We start from the raw sequence: 21287 nt of genomic DNA, 5'->3' as shown, positions 1-21287 counted from the left end.
TTCCTAAAGCCAGAAAACAGGCTTTTGTGATTCTACCCACTAGACCGGGGTGGGCAAACTTTTTGGCCTGAGGACCACATCAGGGTTCCAAAACTGTATGGAGGGCTGGGTAGGGAAGGCTGTGCCTCCCCAAACAGCCTGGCCCCTGCCCCCTATCCACTCCCTCCCACTTCCTGCCCCCCTCAGAACCCCCCACCCATCCAACCTCCCCTGCTCCTTGTCCCCTGACTGCCCCCTCCTTGTCCCCTGACCCCCCACCCTACCCAACCCCGGCCCCTCGCTCCCTGTCCCCTGACTGCACTGACCCCTACCCACACCCCTGCCCCTGACAGGCCCCCTAGGACTCCCACACCTATCCAACCCCTCCTGTTCCTTATCCCCTGATTGCCCCCCCCAACCTCCACCCCATCCAACAACCCCCTGTCCCCTGACTGCCCCCCAGGACCTCCTGCCCCTTATCCAATTACCCCGCCCCCTCCGCCTTACCATGCCGCTCAGAGCAGCATGTCTGGTAGCCACGCCACCTTGCTGCCTGGCAGGAGCTAGCAGGCCCGCCGCACAGAGCGCTGGCAGCATGGCGAGCTGAGGCTGCGGAGGAGTGGGGACAGCAGGGGAGGGGCCGTGGGCAAGCCTCCCTGGCCAGGAGCTCAAGGGCCGGGCCGGGCGTGGCCCATAGTTTGCCCACCTCTGCACTAGACATTGTGAGAACCTCTTAATCCATAGTCAGCGATTGGGTTGGCTCCCCATACTACCCCAGATGAGGAACAGCCTCTAGCACTGTCAAGAGACCATCACTACACAGGGGTAAACACACTTCCAGCTAGTAACATCCCTCCGTCCCACATACAAAGCCACTTAGCCAAGATCTAAAGATCCCATCTCCACTGTGAACTGCCAACGGGGGGGGCTGAGTACTTACCAAGCAATTTTCTGCCACAGCCAGTCTCTTGATGGACTTAATGGATACATCTTAGGTCATCATGTCTGCTGAATATTTATCCCCAAACCTTTGAGGCAGGACAAGGACAGTACAGGGTAACTGGAAGAGGCAGAATTACACACTCACCAATTCCCTTGTGCGGGTCGGGCGGACAGGAGACGAACTTCAGAACCTCAGCCCGTTTCTCTCGTAGACCCCAGCGATAAAGGATTTCCCCGTAGCATTTCTTGAAGTCATCAAACTGCTGAGTGTTGGCAGGGTCCAGGAGCCTAGAGGAAGGACCCACACAGTCAGTCACTTGATCTGTTCACTCACCACAGTTCTAGCTGCGATTCTCAACCCAGCCACCAGCAATGGCTATGAAGTCACTTCACAGGTAGCTACCGGAGCAACATATTATTTTCCTAGTCTCTCAGACAGTGTTATAATTTTTTGAATGACAATGTCACAGTGAGCCTGAGTGGACCACATCTGTCATCGGAACTAGGATGTGTGGGGGAGGATCAGGTTCTCTTCTGAAGCCCGCGCTGCAGCTGATTCAGGAAAAGATTTCACAGGCAGTCAGCCAATCACTTAATGCGCCAAACCAATTCTGCTCAAGCTTTCAAGGCCACTAACTGAGTGAAAGTCTGGACTAAGGGCTTGCCAACTCCCCCTTGATTAGCTGTAATGCCACCACGGAACAGCTAGCTATACAGCCTTCCAGCTGACTCTGAGAACTACAGAACCCTCTGTGGAGAAAGAAGTGGTTCGGTCCTGGGGCCGGTTTTGTTCAATATCTTCATAAATGATCTGGAGGATGGTGTGGATTGCACTCTCATTAAATTTGCGGATGATACTAAACTGGGAGGAGTGGTAGATATGCTGGAGGGGAGGGATAGGATACAGAAGGACCTAGACAAATTGGAGGATTGGGCCAAAAGAAATCTGATAAGGTTCAATAAGGATAAGTGCAGGGTCCTACACTTAGGATGGAAGAATCCAATGCACCGCTACAGACTAGGGACCGAATGGCTAGGCAGCAGTTCTGCGGAAAAGGACCTAGGGGTGACAGTGGACGAGAAGCTGGATATGAGTCAGCAGTGTGCCCTTGTTGCCAAGAAGGCCAATGGCATTTTGGGATGTATATGTAGGGGCATAGCGAGCAGATCGAGGGATGTGATCGTTCCCCTCTATTTGACATTGGTGAGGCCTCATCTGGAGTACTGTGTCCAGTTTTGGGCTCCACACTACAAGAAGGATGTGGATAAATTGGAGAGAGTCCAGCGAAGGGCAACAAAAATGATTAGGGGTCTAGAACACATGACTTATGAGGAGAGGCTGAGGGAGCTGGGATTGTTTAGCCTGCAGAAGAGAAGAATGAGGGGGGATTTGATAGCTGCTTTCAACTACCTGAAAGGGGGTTCCAAAGAGGATGGCTCTAGACTGTTCTCAATGGTAGCAGATGACAGAACGAGGAGTAATGGTCTCAAGTTGCAGTGGGGGAGGTTTAGATTGGATATTAGGAAAAACTTTTTCACTAAGAGGGTGGTGAAACACTGGAATGCGTTACCTAGGGAGGTGGTAGAATCTCCTTCCTTAGAGGTTTTTAAGGTCAGGCTTGACAAAGCCGTGGCTGGGATGATTTAACTGGGAATTGGTCCTGCTTCGAGCAGGGGGTTGGACTAGATGACCTTCTGGGGTCCCTTCCAACCCTGATATTCTATGATTCTATTTAGAAAAGCTGGACGAGCACAAGTCCATGGGGCCGGATGCGTTGCATCCGAGAGTGCTAAAGGAGTTGGCGGATGTGATTGCAGAGCCATTGTCCATTATCTTGGAAAACTCATGGTTATCAGAGGAGGTCCCAGATGACTGGAAAAAGACTAATGTAGTGCCCATCTTTAAAAAAGGGAAGAAGGAGGATCCTGGGAACTACAGGCCAGTCAGCCTCACCTCAGTCCCTGGAAAAAATCATGGAGCAGGTCCTCAAGGAATCAATTCTGAAGCACTTAGAGGAGAGGAAAGTGATCAGGAACAGTCAGCATGGATTCACCAAGGGAAAGTCATGCCTGACTAATCTAATTGCCTTCTATGACAAAATAAATGGCTCTGTGGATGAAGGAAAAGCAGTGGACGTGTTGTTCCTTGACTTTAGCAAAGCTTTTGACACGGTCTCCCACAGTATTCTTGTCAGCAAGTTAAAGAAGTATGGGCTGGATGAATGGACTCTAAGGTGGATAGAAAGCTGGCTAGATTGTCGGGCTCAACGGGTAGTGATCAATGGCTCCATGTCTAGTTGGCAGCTGGTATCAAGTGGAGTGCCCCAGGGGTCGGTCCTGGGGCCGGTTTTGTTCAATATCTTCATAAATGATCTGGAGGAGGGGGTGTATTGCACCCTCCTCAAGTTTGCAGATGACACTAAAGTGGGAGGAGAGGTAGATACGCTGGAGGGTAGGGATAGGATACAGAGGGACTTAGACAAATTGGAGGATTAGGCCAAAAGAAATCTGATGAGGTTCAACAAGGATAAGTGCAGAGTCCTGCACTTAGGACAGAAGAATCCAATGCACCGCTACAGACTAGGAACCGAATGGCTTGGCAGCAGTTCTGCAGAAAAGGACCTAGGGGTTACAGTGGACGAGAAGTTGGATATGAGTCAACAGTGTGCCCTTGTTGCCAAGAAGGCCAATGGCATTTTGGGATGTATAAGTAGGGGCATTGCCACAGACTGAGGGACGTGATCGTTCCCCTCTATTCAACATTGGTGAGGCCTCATCTGGAGTACTGTGTCCAGTTTTGGGCCCCATAGTACAAGGAGGATGTGGAAAAATTGGAGAGAGTCCAGTGGAGGGCAACAAAAATGATTAGGGGACTGGAACACATGACTTATGAGGAGAGGCTGAGGGAACTGGGGATGTTTAGTCTGTGGAAGAGAAGAATGAGGGGGGATTTGATAGCTGCTTTCAACTACCTGAGAGGGGGTTCCAAAGAGGATGGCTCTAGGCTGTTCTCAATGGTAGCAGATGACAGAACAAGGAGTAATGGTCTCAAGTTGCAGTGGGGGAGATTTAGGTTAGGAAAAACTTTTTCACTAGGAGTGTGGTGAAACACTGGAATACGTTACCTAGGTAGGTAGTGGAATCTCCTTCCCTAGAAGTTTTTAAGGTCAGACTTGACAAAGCCCTGGCTGGGATGATTTAGTCAGGGATCGGTCCTGCTTTGAGCAGGGGGTTGGACTAGATGACCTCCTGAGGTCCCTTCCAACCCTGATATTCTATGATTCTATGAACTGCCCAGAAGCTGCACAAACGGGAGTTGCTGTGTGCTACCTTTTGTTCTTGTCGTGTTGATCTCTCTCGCGCTCCCGGTGGTCAGCGTACGTCAGGTTTCCGTAGCGGAGGTCGTCAGGCGAAGACTCGCACCAGGCGGTGAATGTGTGCTCTGTCTCTTTGCTTGCTGCATAAGTGAAAAGATGGTTAATGTGCCCCAGAAAGGCAGTGATGAGTGGGGTATGAATGAGGCCCTGTGATGTGGGGAGGAGATGTGAAAGTTAGATGGAAGCACGTGCAGCTATGTGCTCTCCCACCCTAGGAAGTGTTAATATTGTCTTCTACACCAGTACGTCTCAACCAGGGGTCCGGGGCGCCCCCGGGGGCTGTGAACAAGTTTCGGGGTTCTGCCAAGCAGGACCAGTGTTAGACTCGCTGGGGCCCAGGGCAGAAAGCCGAAGCTCCGCTGCATGGCCCTGAGCCCCGCCACCTGGGGCTGAAGCAGAAGCCTGAGTAACTTAGCTCCACGGTACCCCCTGTGATGTGGGGCCCTGGGCAATTGCCCTGCTTGCTACCCCTTAATACCAGTCCTGGTTTTTATATGCAGAAAACCAGTTGTTTGGCACAGGTGGGCTGTGGAGTTTTAGAGCACGTTGTGGGGGCCTCAGAAAGCAAAAGGCTGAGAACCCCTGGTCTACACCATTACAAACACTCCTACATCGCAGGGAGCCAGAGCCAACCCTTTCATTTGCAATCAGCCTCTTGCGAGCATCCCTCCAGCTCCCCAGCAAAGGGGCCATGCAATGACTGTATGGGGAGAAGGCTCCCAGGACACAGGAAATCTGGATTCAGAAGGCTACACCTGTCTTCCACCCCATATGAAAACACGCAGATTGCTTCACAGGAGACTTGCACCGCTGGGTGCTGGTAGGAAAGTTAGCACCAGTACAGTTCCATTCCCAGTGGCTAGGAGCACACTGGTGTCAGGGGTTCCACACCTTGGGCTGGGGGAGGGGAGGATTCTTGTTCCTCTAGGGCCATGTGAGGAGGCTGGTATCAAAAGGGGCCTCATGGAGGAAATCTTTCAGAGAAGCGCATGACCCCTGGGTGTAGGGAGAAGAGTGGCACACCAACATCAGTGGGATTGTCCTTGCTTCTGCTCCCTTCCCTATTCCACAGATAGCTGCAAACTGCACGGAGCGATTAAAGGTTTGCTGCTGCTTAGGCCCAATGTAGGCCATTGAGAGTCAAATATCATGTAAATGGCATTACGCTGGATCCTGGGGAAACAAAAGTGTTAACTTGGTGGGAAATGCCTGTAGGATCCAAAGTATTTGTGTCACTTTTAAGGGCTGCCACCGACACTCGAGCCTTCCCGACTGCCACTATTCTAGCTAAGCCATCGCAAAGTCAAGAAGCAAGCGCCTCTCCCACAACTCTGGAGTAGAGAGAAAACGCGAAGGCCCTGGTCATAGCCCTTCCAGCAAATATCTGAATTGTCCCAACTGGTAATGGCTATGGGCTGCGGTGTACAGAATGACTGGCTTCAAAGTGGACAAGTGCTCTGGCAGCAATGATCCCATATCACCTTGTGTGACCAGCACAGCAACAAGGCAGTGTCACCTGGAGCATCTGCCAAGCCAGGAGAGGAGCAAAATATCACCAGCCACAGCCACCTACTTATCTTTGGTCACAAATACCCGGGAAAATAGAAGGGATGGGACGGATATTTGGAATCAAGTCCTCGAAAGCTGAATGGGGCTTGGGGAAGGTTTGCTCTATTAGACAAAGCAAGCTGCCTCAGTTCCTTGTAGTCCAATATCAGAGAGACAGGTTGTCTAGTAATAGGGTCATTCTGAGTGGTTTGTCCCACCACCCATCTGCCATGGGGAGAGACACTGCCATAGAGAGAGCTGGTTTTGGCTCCAGTGTGATCTCCCATCCAGCGCACTGACAGTGACCTGGAGTCCTCGTGCACATCAGGTGAATTTTGCAGGGAGACTCGTTCCACCAGTGCACAGTTTGACAGAACACACTATGGAAGGACGGAAGAGTCAGAAGAAACATCAACATTAAACCATTAACAAGGGCAGATGGCACTTGGAGTCATGCTCATTTCCAGCCATGGTACCTGACCCACCAAAAAAAACCATGGAATTTTACTCTTTGCTTCTCAGATCCACAATCACTTGCAATTCTTTACCACCATCACCACCACAGATAGCCATTTATTGCCTAGGGTGCTCATGCGAATAAAGTCATTTCCTCTACCTGTCCACTCCCCTGCCTCTCCATACCTATGTTCCAGCCTCCAGTGTTGAGTCCAGGATCTGACATGCTGGAACAGGAGCCCGAAGACGTAAAGCTGGGCTGTTGAGTGGAAACAAGAGGAAGTTGTGTCACATACGAACCAAAGCTATTTCACATTTTCAAGAAAAGCAGTTGGAAAGAAATGGCTGTGCATACATATCGGCTGTGGGAGAGCCCGTTGGAGGAACGCTGAAGGAAGGGTCCAGAGGAACTCACGCATCCCTGCAGCCTGGACTGGGCCTCAAACACACTGCAGAGCATGGCCAGGGTCTGCACGTCATGGAGCTGACAGTAGTGAGCCAGCCTGAGAGAGGAGGAAAAGGGAGAGAGCAGGAGCTGAGGCAGAATTCACCAGCCAAAGGGAACACTGACAGCAGGCCAGCGGTTGGGGGACCTTATGGAACTAACTATGCCCTGCTGCTCAGAGGGTGTATGGGGTCTGGGGGAAATAGACTCTCCTTTTCATTACTTTACAAATAAATAGATAAAAGAGCTTCCAGTTGGATAGACAATCAAGACCTAATTCCCAAGAGATGATGCCTCTCCGCATGGGGGTACCTAATCCCTTACTGTGGGGTGTTTCTTAAGGACCCCATCTGCACTGGGCATGCCCTAGGATCCTGGGGTCTGCACAGTTCCAAAGAGCAGTTCTGCAGGAGCAAGGTTAATTTGAGCCATGAGACTCACCGTCTGATCATTTTGGTGAAGATACTCAGACTTCTCAGGCTCCTGGGGCCACTCCCTGCCCAGACCCCAACCCCAGCTTATAGGCCAGAGCAACGGGGATGAGACCAAAGTTTCATTCCTAAAGAGAGTTAGTTGATAGGGAGGGTTGGGGATGGATTTAATATAGAGCAGCCTGCAACACTGGCAAGAGATGGGATCCAAATGAGAGATCCAAAGTGTGCACTCTGCTCTCTACAAGCAGGATAATTAATAGGAGATGAATGGGGATTTGGGGTGAATTTCATCTATTTTGACATGTGGAGATTGTGCCATGTCCTACGAATCAGGGCTTTGGCCCGGAGCTTGGAGCAGTTCCGGAGCACCGGAGCTGCAGGTTTTTGCCTGGAGCTAGAGCAGAGCCGGCGCACAGCTCCAAAGCCCTGCTACGAATACACTGGTACCTGAGACAGAGACAGCAGATTTGGCCATTGTCAAGAGGTCAAACTAGGTGAATTAGTGGAGATAACTGTTCATGGCAAGGAAGATAGTGAACTAAGATCTCTACTTATTATCATTTGACTAACGTAGTTATCTCCCACTTCCCTTCTCCCTCCTCCCCTTTGCCTCATTCACCATCATCGTCAGGCGATAATGTAGCCTGCAAGCTCTTTTGGGGCAGGGACTATCTTTTAACTGTGTCTGTATAGTACCTAGCACAGCAGGGCCCTGTTTTCTGATTGGCATCCACAGGCTTTACTGCAATACAAACCACAGATGCTTCCTCCCAACCAAACATAAGAGCAGCACCAACAAAGGGAGTTCTCTTCACCGTCTTGGTGAAGGACAGAGATTGGCACTGGTTGGAGGATGGTTATAAGAATGGACTGTTCCTCTTTCCCATACCAGGGCAGAACTAGGGCAGAGCCCATATAGCAGGTTTGGCAGAGCTGTCAGCAAAGCAACTCAAAGCAGATTCTAAGCTTCAGAACAGATTAGCATCGGCTATCAACACTTCCTGTCCAAACAGATTCAGATCAATGTCATGAGGTAGGTAATGTGCTGTGCAAGAGGTCTAAGTGTCAATCAGGCCTTAATGGAGGTAGCTACCAGAAAGCTCTCTGGATGACAAGAGATAGTTTGTACTTGGAGCAACAACAGGGAATTTGATTGTTAAACTGGCAGCCAAATCAAGACATTCAGTTGGAAGGTGGCGAGGGAAAGAATCATAGAATATCAGGGTCGGAAGGGACCCCCGAAGGCCATCCAGTCCAACCCCCTGCTCGAAGCAGGACCAATTCCCAGTTAAATCATCCCAGCCACGGCTTTGTCAAGCCTGACCTTAAAAACCTCCAAGGAAGGAGATTCTACCACCTCCCTAGGTAACGCATTCCAGTGTTTCACCACCCTCTTAGTGAAAAAGTTTTTCCTAATATCCAATCTAAACCTCCCCCACTGCAACTTGAGACCATTACTCCTCGTTCTGTCATCTGCTACCATTGAGAACAGTCTAGAGCCATCCTCTAGATCACTGCGGACTATGTGGCTCTGGGAAGAAGGATAAAGGAGTTGGAGGCGCAAGTGGTGTTCTCGTCCATCCTCCCCGTGGAAGGAAAAGGCCTAGGTAGGGAGCGTCGAATCGTGGAAGTCAATGAATGGCTACGCAGGTGGTGTCGGAGAGAAGGCTTTGGTTTCTTTGACCATGGGATGGTGTTCCATGAAGGAGGAGTGCTGGGCAGAGACGGGCTCCATCTTACGAAGAGAGGGAAGAGCATCTTTGCCAGCAGGCTGGCTAACCTAGTGAGGAGGGCTTTAAACTAGGTTCACCGGGGGAAGGAGACCAAAGCCCTGAGGTAAGTGGGAAAGCGGGATACCAGGAGGAAGCACAGGCAGGAATGTTTGTGAGGGGAGGGCTCCTGCCTCATACTGGGAATGAGGGGTGATCAACAGGTTATCTCAAGTGCTTATATACAAATGCACAAAGCCTTGGAAACAAGCAGGGAGAACTGGAGGTCCTGGTGATGTCAAGGAACTATGATGTGATCGGAATAACAGAGACTTGGTGGGATAACTCACATGACTGGATTACTTTCATGGATGGTTATAAACTGTTCAGGAAGGACAGGCAGGGCAGAAAAGGTGGGGGAGTAGCCCTGTATGTAAGGGAGCAGTATGACTGCTCAGAGCTCTGGTACGAAACTGCAGAAAAACCTGAGTGTCTCTGGATTAAGTTTAGAAGTGTGTGCAACAAGAGTGATGTAGTGGTGGGAGTCTGCTACAGACCACCGGACCAGGGGGATGAGGTAGATGAGGCTTTCTTCCGGCAGCTCACGGAAGCTACTAGATCGCATGCCCTGATTCTCATGGGTGACTTTAATTTTCCTGATATCTGCTGGGAGAGCAATACAGCGGCGCATAGACAATCCAGGAAGTTTTTGGAAAGCGTAGGGGACAATTTTCTGGTGCAAGTGCTAGAGGAGCCAACTAGGGGGGGCGCTTTTCTTGACCTGCTGCTCACAAACCGGGTAGAATTAGTGGGGGAAGCAAAAGTGGATGGGAATCTGGGAGGCAGTGACCATGAGTTGGTTGAGTTCAGGATCCTGACGCAGGGAAGAAAGGTAAGCAGCAGGATACGGACCCTGGACTTCAGGAAAGCAGACTTCGACTCCCTCAGGGAATGGATGGCCAGGATCCTCTGGGGGACTAACTTGAAGGGGAAAGGAGTCCAGGAGAGCTGGCTGTATTTCAAGGAATCCCTGTTGAGGTTACAGAGACAATTTGATAGCTGCTTTCAACTACCTGAAAGGGGGTTCCAAAGAGGATGGCTCTAGACTGTTCTCAATGGTAGCAGATGACAGAACGAGGAGTAATGGTCTCAAGTTGCAGTGGGGAAGGTTTAGATTGGATATTAGGAAAAACTTTTTCACTAAGAGGGTGGTGAAAAACTGGAATGCGTTACCTAGGGAGGTGGTAGAATCTCCTTCCTTAGAGGTTTTTAAGGTCAGGCTTGACAAAGCCCTGGCTGGGATGATTTAACTGGGAATTGGTCCTGCTTTGAGCAGGGGGTTGGACTAGATGACCTTCGGGGGTCCCTTCCAACCCTGATATTCTATGATTCTATGATTCTTTGGAACCCCCTTTCAGGTAGTTGAAAGCAGCTATCAAATCCCCCCTCATTCTTCTCTTCTGCAGGCTAAACAATCCCAGCTCCCTCAGCCTCTCCTCATAAGTCATGTGTTCTAGACCCCTAATCATTTTTGTTGCCCTTCGCTGGACTCTCTCCAATTTATCCACATCCTTCTTGTAGTGTGGGGCCCAAAACTGGACACAGTACTCCAGATGAGGCCTCACCAATGTCGAATAGAGGGGAACGATCACGTCCCTCGATCTGCTCGCTATGCCCCTACTTATACATCCCAAAATGCCATTGGCCTTCTTGGCAACAAGGGCACACTGCTGACTCATATCCAGCTTCTCGTCCACTGTCACCCCTAGGTCCTTTTCCGCAGAACTGCTGCCTAGCCATTCGGTCCCTAGTCTGTAGCTGTGCATTGGGTTCTTCCGTCCTAAGTGCAGGACCCTGCACTTATCCTTATTGAACCTCATCAGATTTCTTTTGGCCCAATCCTCCAATCCTGGATAAAAGCAGCAGTTCCCTCTTACATCAGGCCTCCTCCGTGCTAGTCAATCCAGATGTCTTGGAGCACCACATAGTGTACCATACACATACATCAGAGCAGAAGCTAATCTTAGCTCAGCCGAAGGGCAGGTAGTCACTTGACGAGAGTGCCAGGGCTGCCTTCTATTTGCAATAAACAGATTTGTGGCTTCCCTCCTTTGTCCCATGAACGTGCACCTCACGATGGAGATGGAGCAGTCTCCCCATGTCCTATAACCCCATACTAAAGGTGTGGGCAGTCACAAGAAGTGCTAGAGAACTCCACAACTAGAGGTTATGCACTGGTTATCCCTGCATCAGCCTTTAGGCAGGATCTCTTAGCTCAAAGTCATTGGGATTAGCAAGCAGCTCCTCTCATCTGAGTCTGAAACAAGACCCTACAACTTTCAGCTCTGAACAGCTCTGCTCCAGAGACTACCGCTGCCCCTGCTTTGAGCCTTCAGAGACCTACAAGGACTCCAGGAGCTGACGTCCAAATGGATGTTGAGCCCAGGGCGTCTCCAAATCCGGGTCAGACTTTGGTCCAAGACAGAGATCTGTGGCTACCGTAGCCAGTGACCAGACCTGGACAGATACAAGAGAAACAGCGTCAAAGACAACTAGAAACAGAAATATACCTGCACTGAGGGCTCTGACCTCGCGCTGCAGTCAGGCATGCAAGGTTCAATAATGGCAGAATTCTTTCTTAACAGGTACAGCTGATTTGCTAGAGGCCCCAGAATCAGCCAAACCCTGATGGTTTTGGAGTTGGGCTCCATAATCATGGAGGATCAGTCAGTCATGTGAACCAACTAGCTACCTCTTAGCTGCAGGAAAGCAGTGTTAGCTGTTGGGGAGGGACCCCATTGACAGACCAGACCAGGGGTCCATCTAGTCTATTAGCCTGTCTGTGACAGCGGACAGCACCAAATACTTCAGTGCAATGTGCAAGAAGTTCCCTAGGGAACAATTATGGAATAAATCGTTGATAGGAGGAGTTTCTTCTTAACCCCCACCCATTTTGAGGTTGGTTTATGCCAGGCAGTGGGAGGTTATCATCATCAATAAGTGTCTAATCTGATTTTTAAAATCTGATGGTGCTCTTGACCTCTGTGACACTGTGTCAATGAGTTCCACAGGTGAACTACAACATATTAAAACACTTGACCTTTGATCAGTTTTAAATTTGCTGCCTTTCAGTTTTATTGAACGCTTCTTGTTCTTTTATTATGCATGAGGAGCACCTCATTTGCCATCTGTATACCTAACCCATTCATTATTTTATATACTCTATCACATCCCCTCTGATTTGTCTCCCTTCTAAACTAAACCGTCCCAGACTTTTCAATCTCTCTCCACTGAGACATCTCTCTAGGACTCATTCACTCTTCTCACCAGTCTTTAACCCCTTGCTAAGTTTTCTGCTATATCCTTGTGAGATGGGGTGACCAAAACTGCACACAGTATTCTAGCTGAGGGTGAACCACTGATTCCGTCACAGAAAAGGAAGAGGGCAGGGAGGGAGGTGTTAGAAGGGCAATGGCAGGTAAGAGACAAGACAAGAGAGCTGAGAACATGGGAGAGAATAGGAAGGTGGAGAGAACGTAGAATGCAAAGAAACAGAGCCAGGGAATTTCAGGAGTGTGGCAGCACTGTGGTACCTGGGGAGATTGGAAAGGATTGAAGTACAGAAGCAAAGCAGGCCCTGAGTGAAGCAGCAGGCCACAGGGGCCAGAAGAAAGCAGGGTAATTCATACAAAGCAGGCTCATAAGGGGACATTGGGAAATTGTCATGCTGCAGCTCGGGGCTCCAGGTCTCAGCTGAGGAGCAGGACATTTCTGTAATGCTGCAGTGCAGGTGGGGGAATGAAATGCAAAAGTGGTGTAAGCACTGCAGCAATCAGCCAGTAAATCCTTCTAGGAATTAGCCTTTCCTATGATGTGCTATTGGATCCTTTTAATCCTTACATCACGTGAATCAGAAAATGTTTGTGGTTTATATTTAAGTAACACAAATATTTTTAAGGCTCGACATTTAGGTTTTTAAAACTTTTTTTTAAAAAAGCTTAAAATGAATTGAAACATTTGTATGAACTTAAGCAAATCAAATGAAATAGTGATTTAAAGGTATAACGTTTTGCTGGAGGGTTTGCAACACAAACATCAGACTATCCTGCTAAGGTAGGAGAATCAGAAAGTAACAGAGTACAAACAAAATGAAACTGAAACTAGTCTGTTTTCACCGGCCCAGTGGAATCCAATGCAAAGTAAGCAGCATGATGGAGAAAAGGAAGGTCTCAATACATGAAACACTATTAGATTGTAAGGTCTTTGGGGCACAGGCTGTCCACCTTTTGTATTCGTCCCTATGGGTATGAGCCCCACAAGGAGAAGAGAGAGAGAGTTCCTCTTGCCAAAATGCTTACAGCAGCTGCAGTGATTTTGATGCATGGCCATTCCAGTCACTGACACAGTAGCACGCCCTGTGTCTAGGTTGGCCTATGAGAAATTCTCAGAGCACCTAGTCATCTCAGCTGGTTTGGCAAAGGGTCTGAAACGAACCATTTGCTGGCCTGGCCAGGGATTTCTCAATGAGATGTTACAAAAGTGTCAGTGCTTCTGCCCCAGTTACCAGGGACGACTCGTCTTAACCCTTCCAGGTGGTCTCTGCAGCGACTGCTGTGCCCCAACGACCCAGCCATGCCCTTGAAATCCAGGATGATGGCATGAGAATGACAAGGCGAGAGTAACGTATTCACTAAGGCGTCCCATTCAGCTGCTGTGCTCTAGATAAAGGGCAAGCCCAATACCTGGACGAGATCCCTACGTCCAACTGCCAGGGCTGAGGAGGCATTCTTCTGGCAGGTCTCCTGAATGTTACTGACGTTCAGTCTGAAAAAGAAAGAGGGCTCATTTCTTACTGACACACTACTTGCCAAGGGAGGGTTGGCTATGGATCACGACTACTGGACAGAACTCCCTAATCACACTGCAGGGTCAGATCGATCAGCATTTCCTCCACAGTCATTAAGAGACACCCGACCGCATGCCATCCAGCCGCCCTAACAGAGTGTCCACTGCACAATGCCCTGTTTCAATCCAACAGTGAATAGCAGGATCTGCTCTGACAGTCATCCGGAGATGGTCCACCACCAAAGAGTTATTACCATGGTGACATACTGGTGCAATGTGGAGCTGAGATTTGTTCTTGTACCCAGAAGCTGATAGCCATCTGGGCTGCCCCATTTACAAATTATTGTTACCATTCAATCCACCAGTCAGTTCATTTTATAGCCAGCTCTAGACTTTGAGGGGGAGCCAGGTATGACCCTGGGTGGGATGACATGCCACCACTGACAAGCCTCCAGCAGCACTGAGGGATTAGTGAGGCAGTACATGGACTTCACAGCTACTTGGCGGATTTCACGCTCACTGGCGGCAACACAGCTCCCCTAAACACCCCCATGATTTTCTCTTTCATCTGCTTCCATTCCTATCAGGGAGTACTGGGGAAAAGACTGCGTAAGACCTTACAAGCAAATGGACCAGAAAGAGACCCTCCCCCTTTAAAGACAACCTGCAAATGTGAAACAATTGGCCAGTGGCTGGGTTATTTTTGCTTCTTTATGATAGAAAAGGTAGGGAAGGGATTTTGTGTTTTTTTTCCTTTTTAAAAACACATGACATTTAGGGACCATCTCGCCTCAAAGGTCCTCTGCTGACGAGGGAGAATGACAAGATCACTAGAATGGAAATGAAAGTGTAGCAATTGAAAGAAGAGTTTTCCCATCTGTTTTTTTGTTTGCTTTAGAACTTCAATGACTAATTAGCACATTGGAGAAAGGATGTCTTTAATAAAGATTCAGCACCTCCATACTTTTGATTTAGAGGAAAGCACTCACAATACAGATGCACAGCCCTGAAATTAATATGCTGTGATACAGGAAGGCCAGAGAACAGTGGTAGAGTGTTAGAGGGGAAATATATAAGCCCTAGGCTAATTAAGGCATAGTTCCCTGTAGACTAGGGAGGGTTGCTACAGGTTAATTGGAGCACCTGTTGTCAATTAAGGCCCTGTCAGGAACCTAATAAAATCTTCAGGCAGTCTGTCATAAATATAAAGGGAAGGGTAAACCCCTTTGAAATCCCTCCTGGCCAGGGGAAAGCTCCTCTCACCTGTAAAGGGTTAAGAAGCTAAAGGTAACCTCGCTGGCACCTGACCAAAATGACCAATGAGGAGACAAGATACTTTCAAAAGCTGGGAGGAGGGAGAGAAACAAAGGGTCTGTGTGTCTGTCTATATGCTGGTTTCTGCCAGGGATAGACCAGGAATGGAGTCTTAGAACTTTTAGTAAGTAATCTAGCTAGGTACGTGTTAGATTATGATTTCTTTAAATGGCTGAGAAAAGAACTGTGCTGAACAGAATAACTATTTCTGTCTGTGTATCTTTTTTGTAACTTAAGGTTTTGCCTAGAGGGGTTCTCTATGTTTTGAATCTAATTACCCTGTAAGGTATCTACCATCCTGATTTTATAGGGGGATTTCTTTATTTCTATTTACTTCTATTTTTATTAAAAGTCTTCTTGTAAGAAAACTGAATGCTTTTTCATTGTTCTCAGATCCAAGGGTTTGGGTCTGTGGTCACCTATGCAAATTGGTGAGGCTTTTTATCCAACATTTCCCAGGAAAGGGGGGGTGCAAGTGTTGGGAGGATTGTTCATTGTTCTTAAGATCCAAGGGTCTGGGTCTGTAGTCACCCAGGCAAATTGGTGAGGCTTTTTACCAAACCTTGTCCAGGAAGTGGGTGCCAGGTTTTGGGAAGTATTTTGGGGGGAAAGACGTGTCCAAACAGCTCTTCCCCAGTAACCAGTATTAGTTTGGTGGTGGTAGCGGCCAATCCAAGGACAAAGGGTGGAATATTTTGTACCTTGGGGAAGTTTTGACCTAAGCTGGTAAAGATAAGCTTAGGAGGTTTTTCATGCAGGTCCCCACATCTGTACCCTAGAGTTCAGAGTGGGGGAGGAACCTTGACACAGTCAGAGGGGGAGGAGGAAGGAGAGAGGACTGGAGCGTGGAGGGTTGTTGTGAGATTTGGAAGACCAGAGAACTGAGGTAAGGGAGACCCTGCTGCAGCAGGACAGGGAGACTCCCTCCCCACAGCGTTGAAGGACTGAGGGTAAGAAACCTGCAGGGGCTGGGATTCAGAGCAAGGAGCAAACCCAGACCCCTCCCGTTTCCCTCCTCTATTGCCTTCCTGGGCCACTAGCAGGGCCCTCAGCACCCAAGAGCAGGGGCAAGGGGTGGCGTCTTAATGCCTCCGAGGGCCCCCCTCCCCCCCAAGAAAAGGGCACGTCCCACCATATGAACATTGGCCATCTTGTCACAACGCGCGCGCACACAAAGTTGAAAACACCTTTTTGAGAGCAAGAGAGAGGAAGCGTGTTTGAGTGTATGTGCACGCATAGGTAGGTAGATAGAGAGATAAACAGATAGCTATGGATTTCCAGGCCTCCTCATCCATTGTAAAGAAGCAAAAAAGGGCGAAAGCCCATTCCAAAACCAACCCTTTAGAGTTCTCCTTTAACATGCACCCCTATGAAAAGGGGCCCACGCTCACAATGTTTGTTTCAAATGATGAAGTCCTGCAACAGCCAGATATACAATTTTCAGCTGCTAGGGCTGGCGCTGGTTCCCACATTTCCTTCACCATGCATCCCTTCCAGAAGTTTTTGGGAAAGAAGCCATCTCTCCTAGGTAGACAGGGACACCATGGGAATGATGCAAGAGGTGAAGGATGGTGCTCAGTGGAACAAGATGTTGATTGATTTTGACACTGCAGAGCACAGCGGTGGCATTGAGGGCCACCTTAGTTCGGGGCTAGAGATAGGGCTCTGTGGGCTGGTACTCACATGTACTGCTCCCCTAGCGATTTGTGCACGGGAAGCAGGCAAGAGATATCCTGTATGATGACTTTGCCAGCAGCTTTAATAGGTCGGTTATTCGCATCTGTCCCCTCACGCTTGCTTTTCCATCTCCTTGATTTCTGCAGAATAGATGGCAACAAGTAACTGAGGGAGGAAGACAGCAGCTGTTATCAGGGCAGGAACAATGCATGAGCATCAGGAGTAATGCAAGCAGCACCCACCCCTGCCTTCCGAAAGCTGTGTGTTACCCCCCCGAAGAACAATAATAATTACATTAATTAACAAGTGTCTCCATCTCTAGGAAGTGAAAGCCAGGCAAGTGGCAAGCCCAAGGGCAAACACACACGCTTGAGAGGGATTTTACAAATTCCAGGGGGGTAGGCAGTAAAAACAAATCAATACCTAGCAAGCCAATAATACGCAGAAAGGGTGGCAGAAGGACCAATAAAATATCTTCAATGGTTCTGGGTCTGGTCCCAAGAGCCCACTATACACAGGACGACCACTGAGTTCAGCAAGAGCTCTGAGCAGAGATGTGTGGGAGGAGGTCCTTTATTTGCTGCTAGCTTCAGACCAGAGTTACAAAGAGAAGTTGACATGCCCATGTTGTCTCTTCTACCTAGTTCTAATGGGTCCTTTGTGTGTCATTGTCTAGGACCAGGGTGGGAGTGACTTGGATTCCAGTGCCTCCTTGTCTACAGCATTCACCAATGCTTCTGTCTGAGAATAAAAGCTGGCTGCCTGGTGGCAACACTCAATCAGAGGAGCCCACGACCTTCCTACAGCAGTCGCCACTCAGAACCGGCTAATTTCAGGAGACAGAGCAAGGAAGCCAAGCATTTCCCCAAATGGCCACAGAGTTTTCACCTTTATGCCAGGATGTATAAAACTACTTTGGCCACCCACATCAATTATTTTAGATGGCCAGTTTCCTGGCCTCTTCCAACTCCTCAGCTTGTCGGCCCACCACTGGAGGGAGAGGAGTGGGTGCATGCAGTGGCCTGACCACACAAAGGGCCTGGAGCAATGTCTTGCAGGAGACACTGGCTGCTACGTGATGCTCTCGGATTGTGCCTTTGATTCCTGGAAAATCCAAGATGGGCAATGGATCTCTTGGTGAGCAGAGTGAAATAGCAAGGGTCTGCTGAACGCGCCCTGACTGCACAGGAACAGACTGGGCAGGCTTAAAAATTACACACACAGGCACTTGATTTTTAAAGGTCATTTAAAATTAATTCCTCCCTTACTGACTCTGGGTTTTGCCATGCAGCAGCTGAGGTCATCACTAGAACCTGCCACACAGAACCAAGAAGGAATGCACGCTCCTTACCTCGTTGAGATGGCACAGGTGAGACAGAGCCCGGAGGGTCTGGACCTGGGCTCTGGCAGGTAAGTGAAGGACAGATTTTTTTAAAGAGAGTCTAGGATGGGATTTAAGGTCAGGGTGACATAGGAGCACATATCCCATTGACTTTCAATGAGGCAGATGTGGGTGCTTTTCAAAGCCCCACCCATACTTCTGTAGCCTGCACAGGTATGATCTGATATTCAGAGGCATTGAGCATTTACATCAAAAGGGGTGCTGTGGATGCTGCTCAGAACCTCTGAAAATCCAGCTACCAGGGCTCTGCCCTCACGTCCAGCTGTGCAAACCCCAGAGAATCAGGGCAGAAATTTTGACATTCAACAGCATTGTGTATTTGTTCCTAAAAGCATCAGAATTCATCTCTGAGTGGGATCACTCTGTAGGGTGTGGGCCAGTGTCCTCTCTGATATGCAGGGCTTGCCTTTAGTCCAGTAGTTCCTTGAACTGCTCCCTGAAACTGATCAATATGTTGCGTGCCAGACGTTGCTCTCATTGGAGTCAATGGAAAATGCCGATAGACTTCCCAGAGCAGGCTGGATCTATTTGGAGGATACCCACAGAAGTATCAATGTTTTACAGCAGGTAGCCATTAGTGCATGGGGGGAAGGGAGGAAATAGAGAATGTGCTTTGCGCTATAGCATGCATGCTTCCCCACTCTGTGCCCCACACAGCATTGACCAGGAACCTCCTTGGGTCAGAAGGGAGCAGACGTTTGAACCCAAGTTTGCAGGCGCAGGGCCTGTTCTCTGCAGGTCTAATGCCACCGACTCTGGCAGAGGTATGCCAGCAGAGTACTCTGGAGAGCAGTGTACCACACAGTGGCCACCCGTTAATTAGCGGGCCCCAGCAGGGGAGAGGATTCCATCTGCTCTGCAGCACTCACAGATGGACAATTCTCCCAGACTGAAGTAGGTTCCTCTGAAACACACACACACTGCCCTTCTGTCACTGAAAGCAGATTCAAACCCCGCCTGCCTTTAGGGAGGCATTTTGGAGACTCAGAACATGGACAAAACACAGCATTTTCCACAAGTAAACTAGTCACTTTGGGCGGGGGGGGGGGTGAGGATGGAAGAATGGGATATTCCACGAATGGATCATTTACACTGCTAGATGTCAACAGGGCAGGCAAAACAATGAAGACATTAACTGATTACTGGGCCTGTCAATCAAATCTTCCCCCTTCCCTTGGATAAGGGCTGTCTACATACTTGCAAAATTTGGACCCAGGATTGTTCACTGGCCTAGCTCCACCAGTAGAGCTAGATGACATGGTGGTTACAAAACCCACACCCCCTGCCTACCCTACAGCTTCTGTCCCCGCCACCCCCCCCCCCAGAGCTGTGCCTGTGGAGATAGCTCCAATTAAAAGTCCTGCTTGCTTCAACCAACCAGTGGCAGTAGGACAGAAAGCCAAGGAAGCGGCAGGAGATGACAGCCTTGGTGTGGGCAGCCAAACGTGAGCCATATCAACCTTCACGTGTAATAGTGAGGTGAAGCCCATGGAGACTGCAGGTCCCAAGTGACGTTCCACCTTGGTCCAAATGATTGGCAAACCACAAGAGTAGCCCTCAGTTGGGCAATATTTGGGCACTTTTAAGGCAGGATTACCCAAGGTCAGAAGTGTCCCGTGTTTGGGTCTGTCATTGCACGGGGCTTGGGAAAAGATCACACAAGGTTCCATCTCCCTTTTTGCTCAACTTGTTTCCCAGGGAGCATTCTCCTCGATGGTTTAAAGACACCCCTCTGTCCACAGCATTCAAGAGGCACAGGAAATGCGCTTCTCCCTGGGGGCTCTGCCACAGGCTGATGGTGCCCCACTGCCTTCATGACACACTAGCCTGCAATTGGCTGCTCAGGTTTAAAGAGGCTGGGAACATAATGGGTGGTGCTCAACTGTCAATTAATGAGTCTGCCCCCATTGTACTTGAAGCTGCAGGTGGAAAATTTGGGTCATTTGTCCCCAACCTTTCTACCTCTATCTTCGTGCAATCTAGAATCCAAGCCAGTGGGAACTGCATCTCCTCAGCTGCTTCAGAGAGCCCAAGAGGAGAGGCAGGAGAGAAAGGAAATAGCTAGTGACAGTGAATTGAGATTCTTGAGCTCCTCTGAGCATCAAGAGGAAGGAACCGAGAGTGTTCAGACAGTCATGGGGAAGGGGATGGTTGTGGGGAACAGCCCTGAGTAATGACTGCACAGCTAGCCCAAGGGTGCCATTTGCTGCAATCTGAGGTGATAATGATGGCAGTAAACGGGTTAAATGTGGAAACAGACAGCCCAAGAATAAGCCACCGACTGCTTGTAGCAACCACAATTATCCCTGCATAATCAGCAGAGCGGGTTACAAAATCCTGCATGCTCCTCTTGGAATGGGGCTACTGAACATTCGTGTCTCCCCTCAGGATCTTGCTGACACAGGCAGTGTCTTAGGTAGCCCCATGAAATGTAGGGGCACATCAGAGATAGAGAGGTTCAAGGGTTAAATTTCTTTTAATGGGGTGGAGGGATAGAAGGAGGGGAGAATGCAGACAATGCCAAGGATTAAGTTCACCAAGCTCCAGATCAGGTTCAAGCTGCTTCTCATGAAATCTCCAGTGGGGCGCAGTGTGTTTGTCAAGTCTTTCTTGCTCAAAAAGTTCTCCTCCTTGTATTTTGAACAACAAACCCCAGTAAACTCCAATTACAGGTGTCCGAAACCTGCCTGGCCACCAAACTGCCAGGGTTTTTAGAACAAGCTTCTCTGCAACATTAAGATTTGCTATTTGCAATGTCTGCCCTGGTAGCCAGTCCCAGCAGCTTCCAAGGAAGGGGCAAAAAATCCCAAGTGGGCAATTACGGAAAAACTTGTCCATTTGGGGACTATTTCTTCCTGACCCTCATCATCATTAGTGGCTGGTTCCTGCCCTGAAGCAGGATGGTTTGATGCCTCTCTCATGTAATTGGTGGATAGTCTCATTATCCTGATCAGTGTCTAATTGTTCTCTGACTCCCCCTAAGTTCTCAGTCTCAGTGATCTCTGGTGGCAAGAAAGGTCACATGATAGTTATGTAGGGCATAAAAATATTTTTTTTTAATCAGTTTTACATTTGCTTATGGGGTTTCACTGACTGTCCCCAGCTCTTGGTTATGAAACAAAGTAATTCACTTTTTCCATATGAGGCATTGTTTTGTAT

General features: G+C 49.0%; 1 protein-coding gene across 2 annotated transcripts in view; it reads right to left on the bottom strand.

Annotated features, from left to right (window-relative positions):
• The window catches only part of WDR59 (WD repeat domain 59), a 92147-nt gene that overhangs the window by 2592 nt on the left and 68268 nt on the right, over window positions 1-21287 (bottom strand). For both annotated transcript variants that reach the window (XM_084644280.1, XM_084644279.1), the window contains exons 20-26: window positions 16733-16866; window positions 13633-13714; window positions 11295-11407; window positions 6658-6805; window positions 6489-6561; window positions 4252-4378; window positions 1067-1209 (exon numbers count right to left, since the gene is read on the bottom strand). In XM_084644280.1, the coding sequence (XP_084500406.1) occupies window positions 1067-1209; window positions 4252-4378; window positions 6489-6561; window positions 6658-6805; window positions 11295-11407; window positions 13633-13714; window positions 16733-16866 (820 nt within the window). The remainder of the gene's footprint in view (window positions 1-1066; window positions 1210-4251; window positions 4379-6488; window positions 6562-6657; window positions 6806-11294; window positions 11408-13632; window positions 13715-16732; window positions 16867-21287) is intronic.

Source organism: Lepidochelys olivacea (assembly GCF_965140295.1).
Source record: "Lepidochelys olivacea isolate rLepOli2 genome assembly, chromosome: 12".
NCBI classification, from domain to species: domain Eukaryota; kingdom Metazoa; phylum Chordata; order Testudines; family Cheloniidae; genus Lepidochelys; species Lepidochelys olivacea.
The sequence above is the reverse complement of the archived record's forward strand: the minus strand, read 5'-3'. Positions and strand labels throughout refer to the sequence as shown.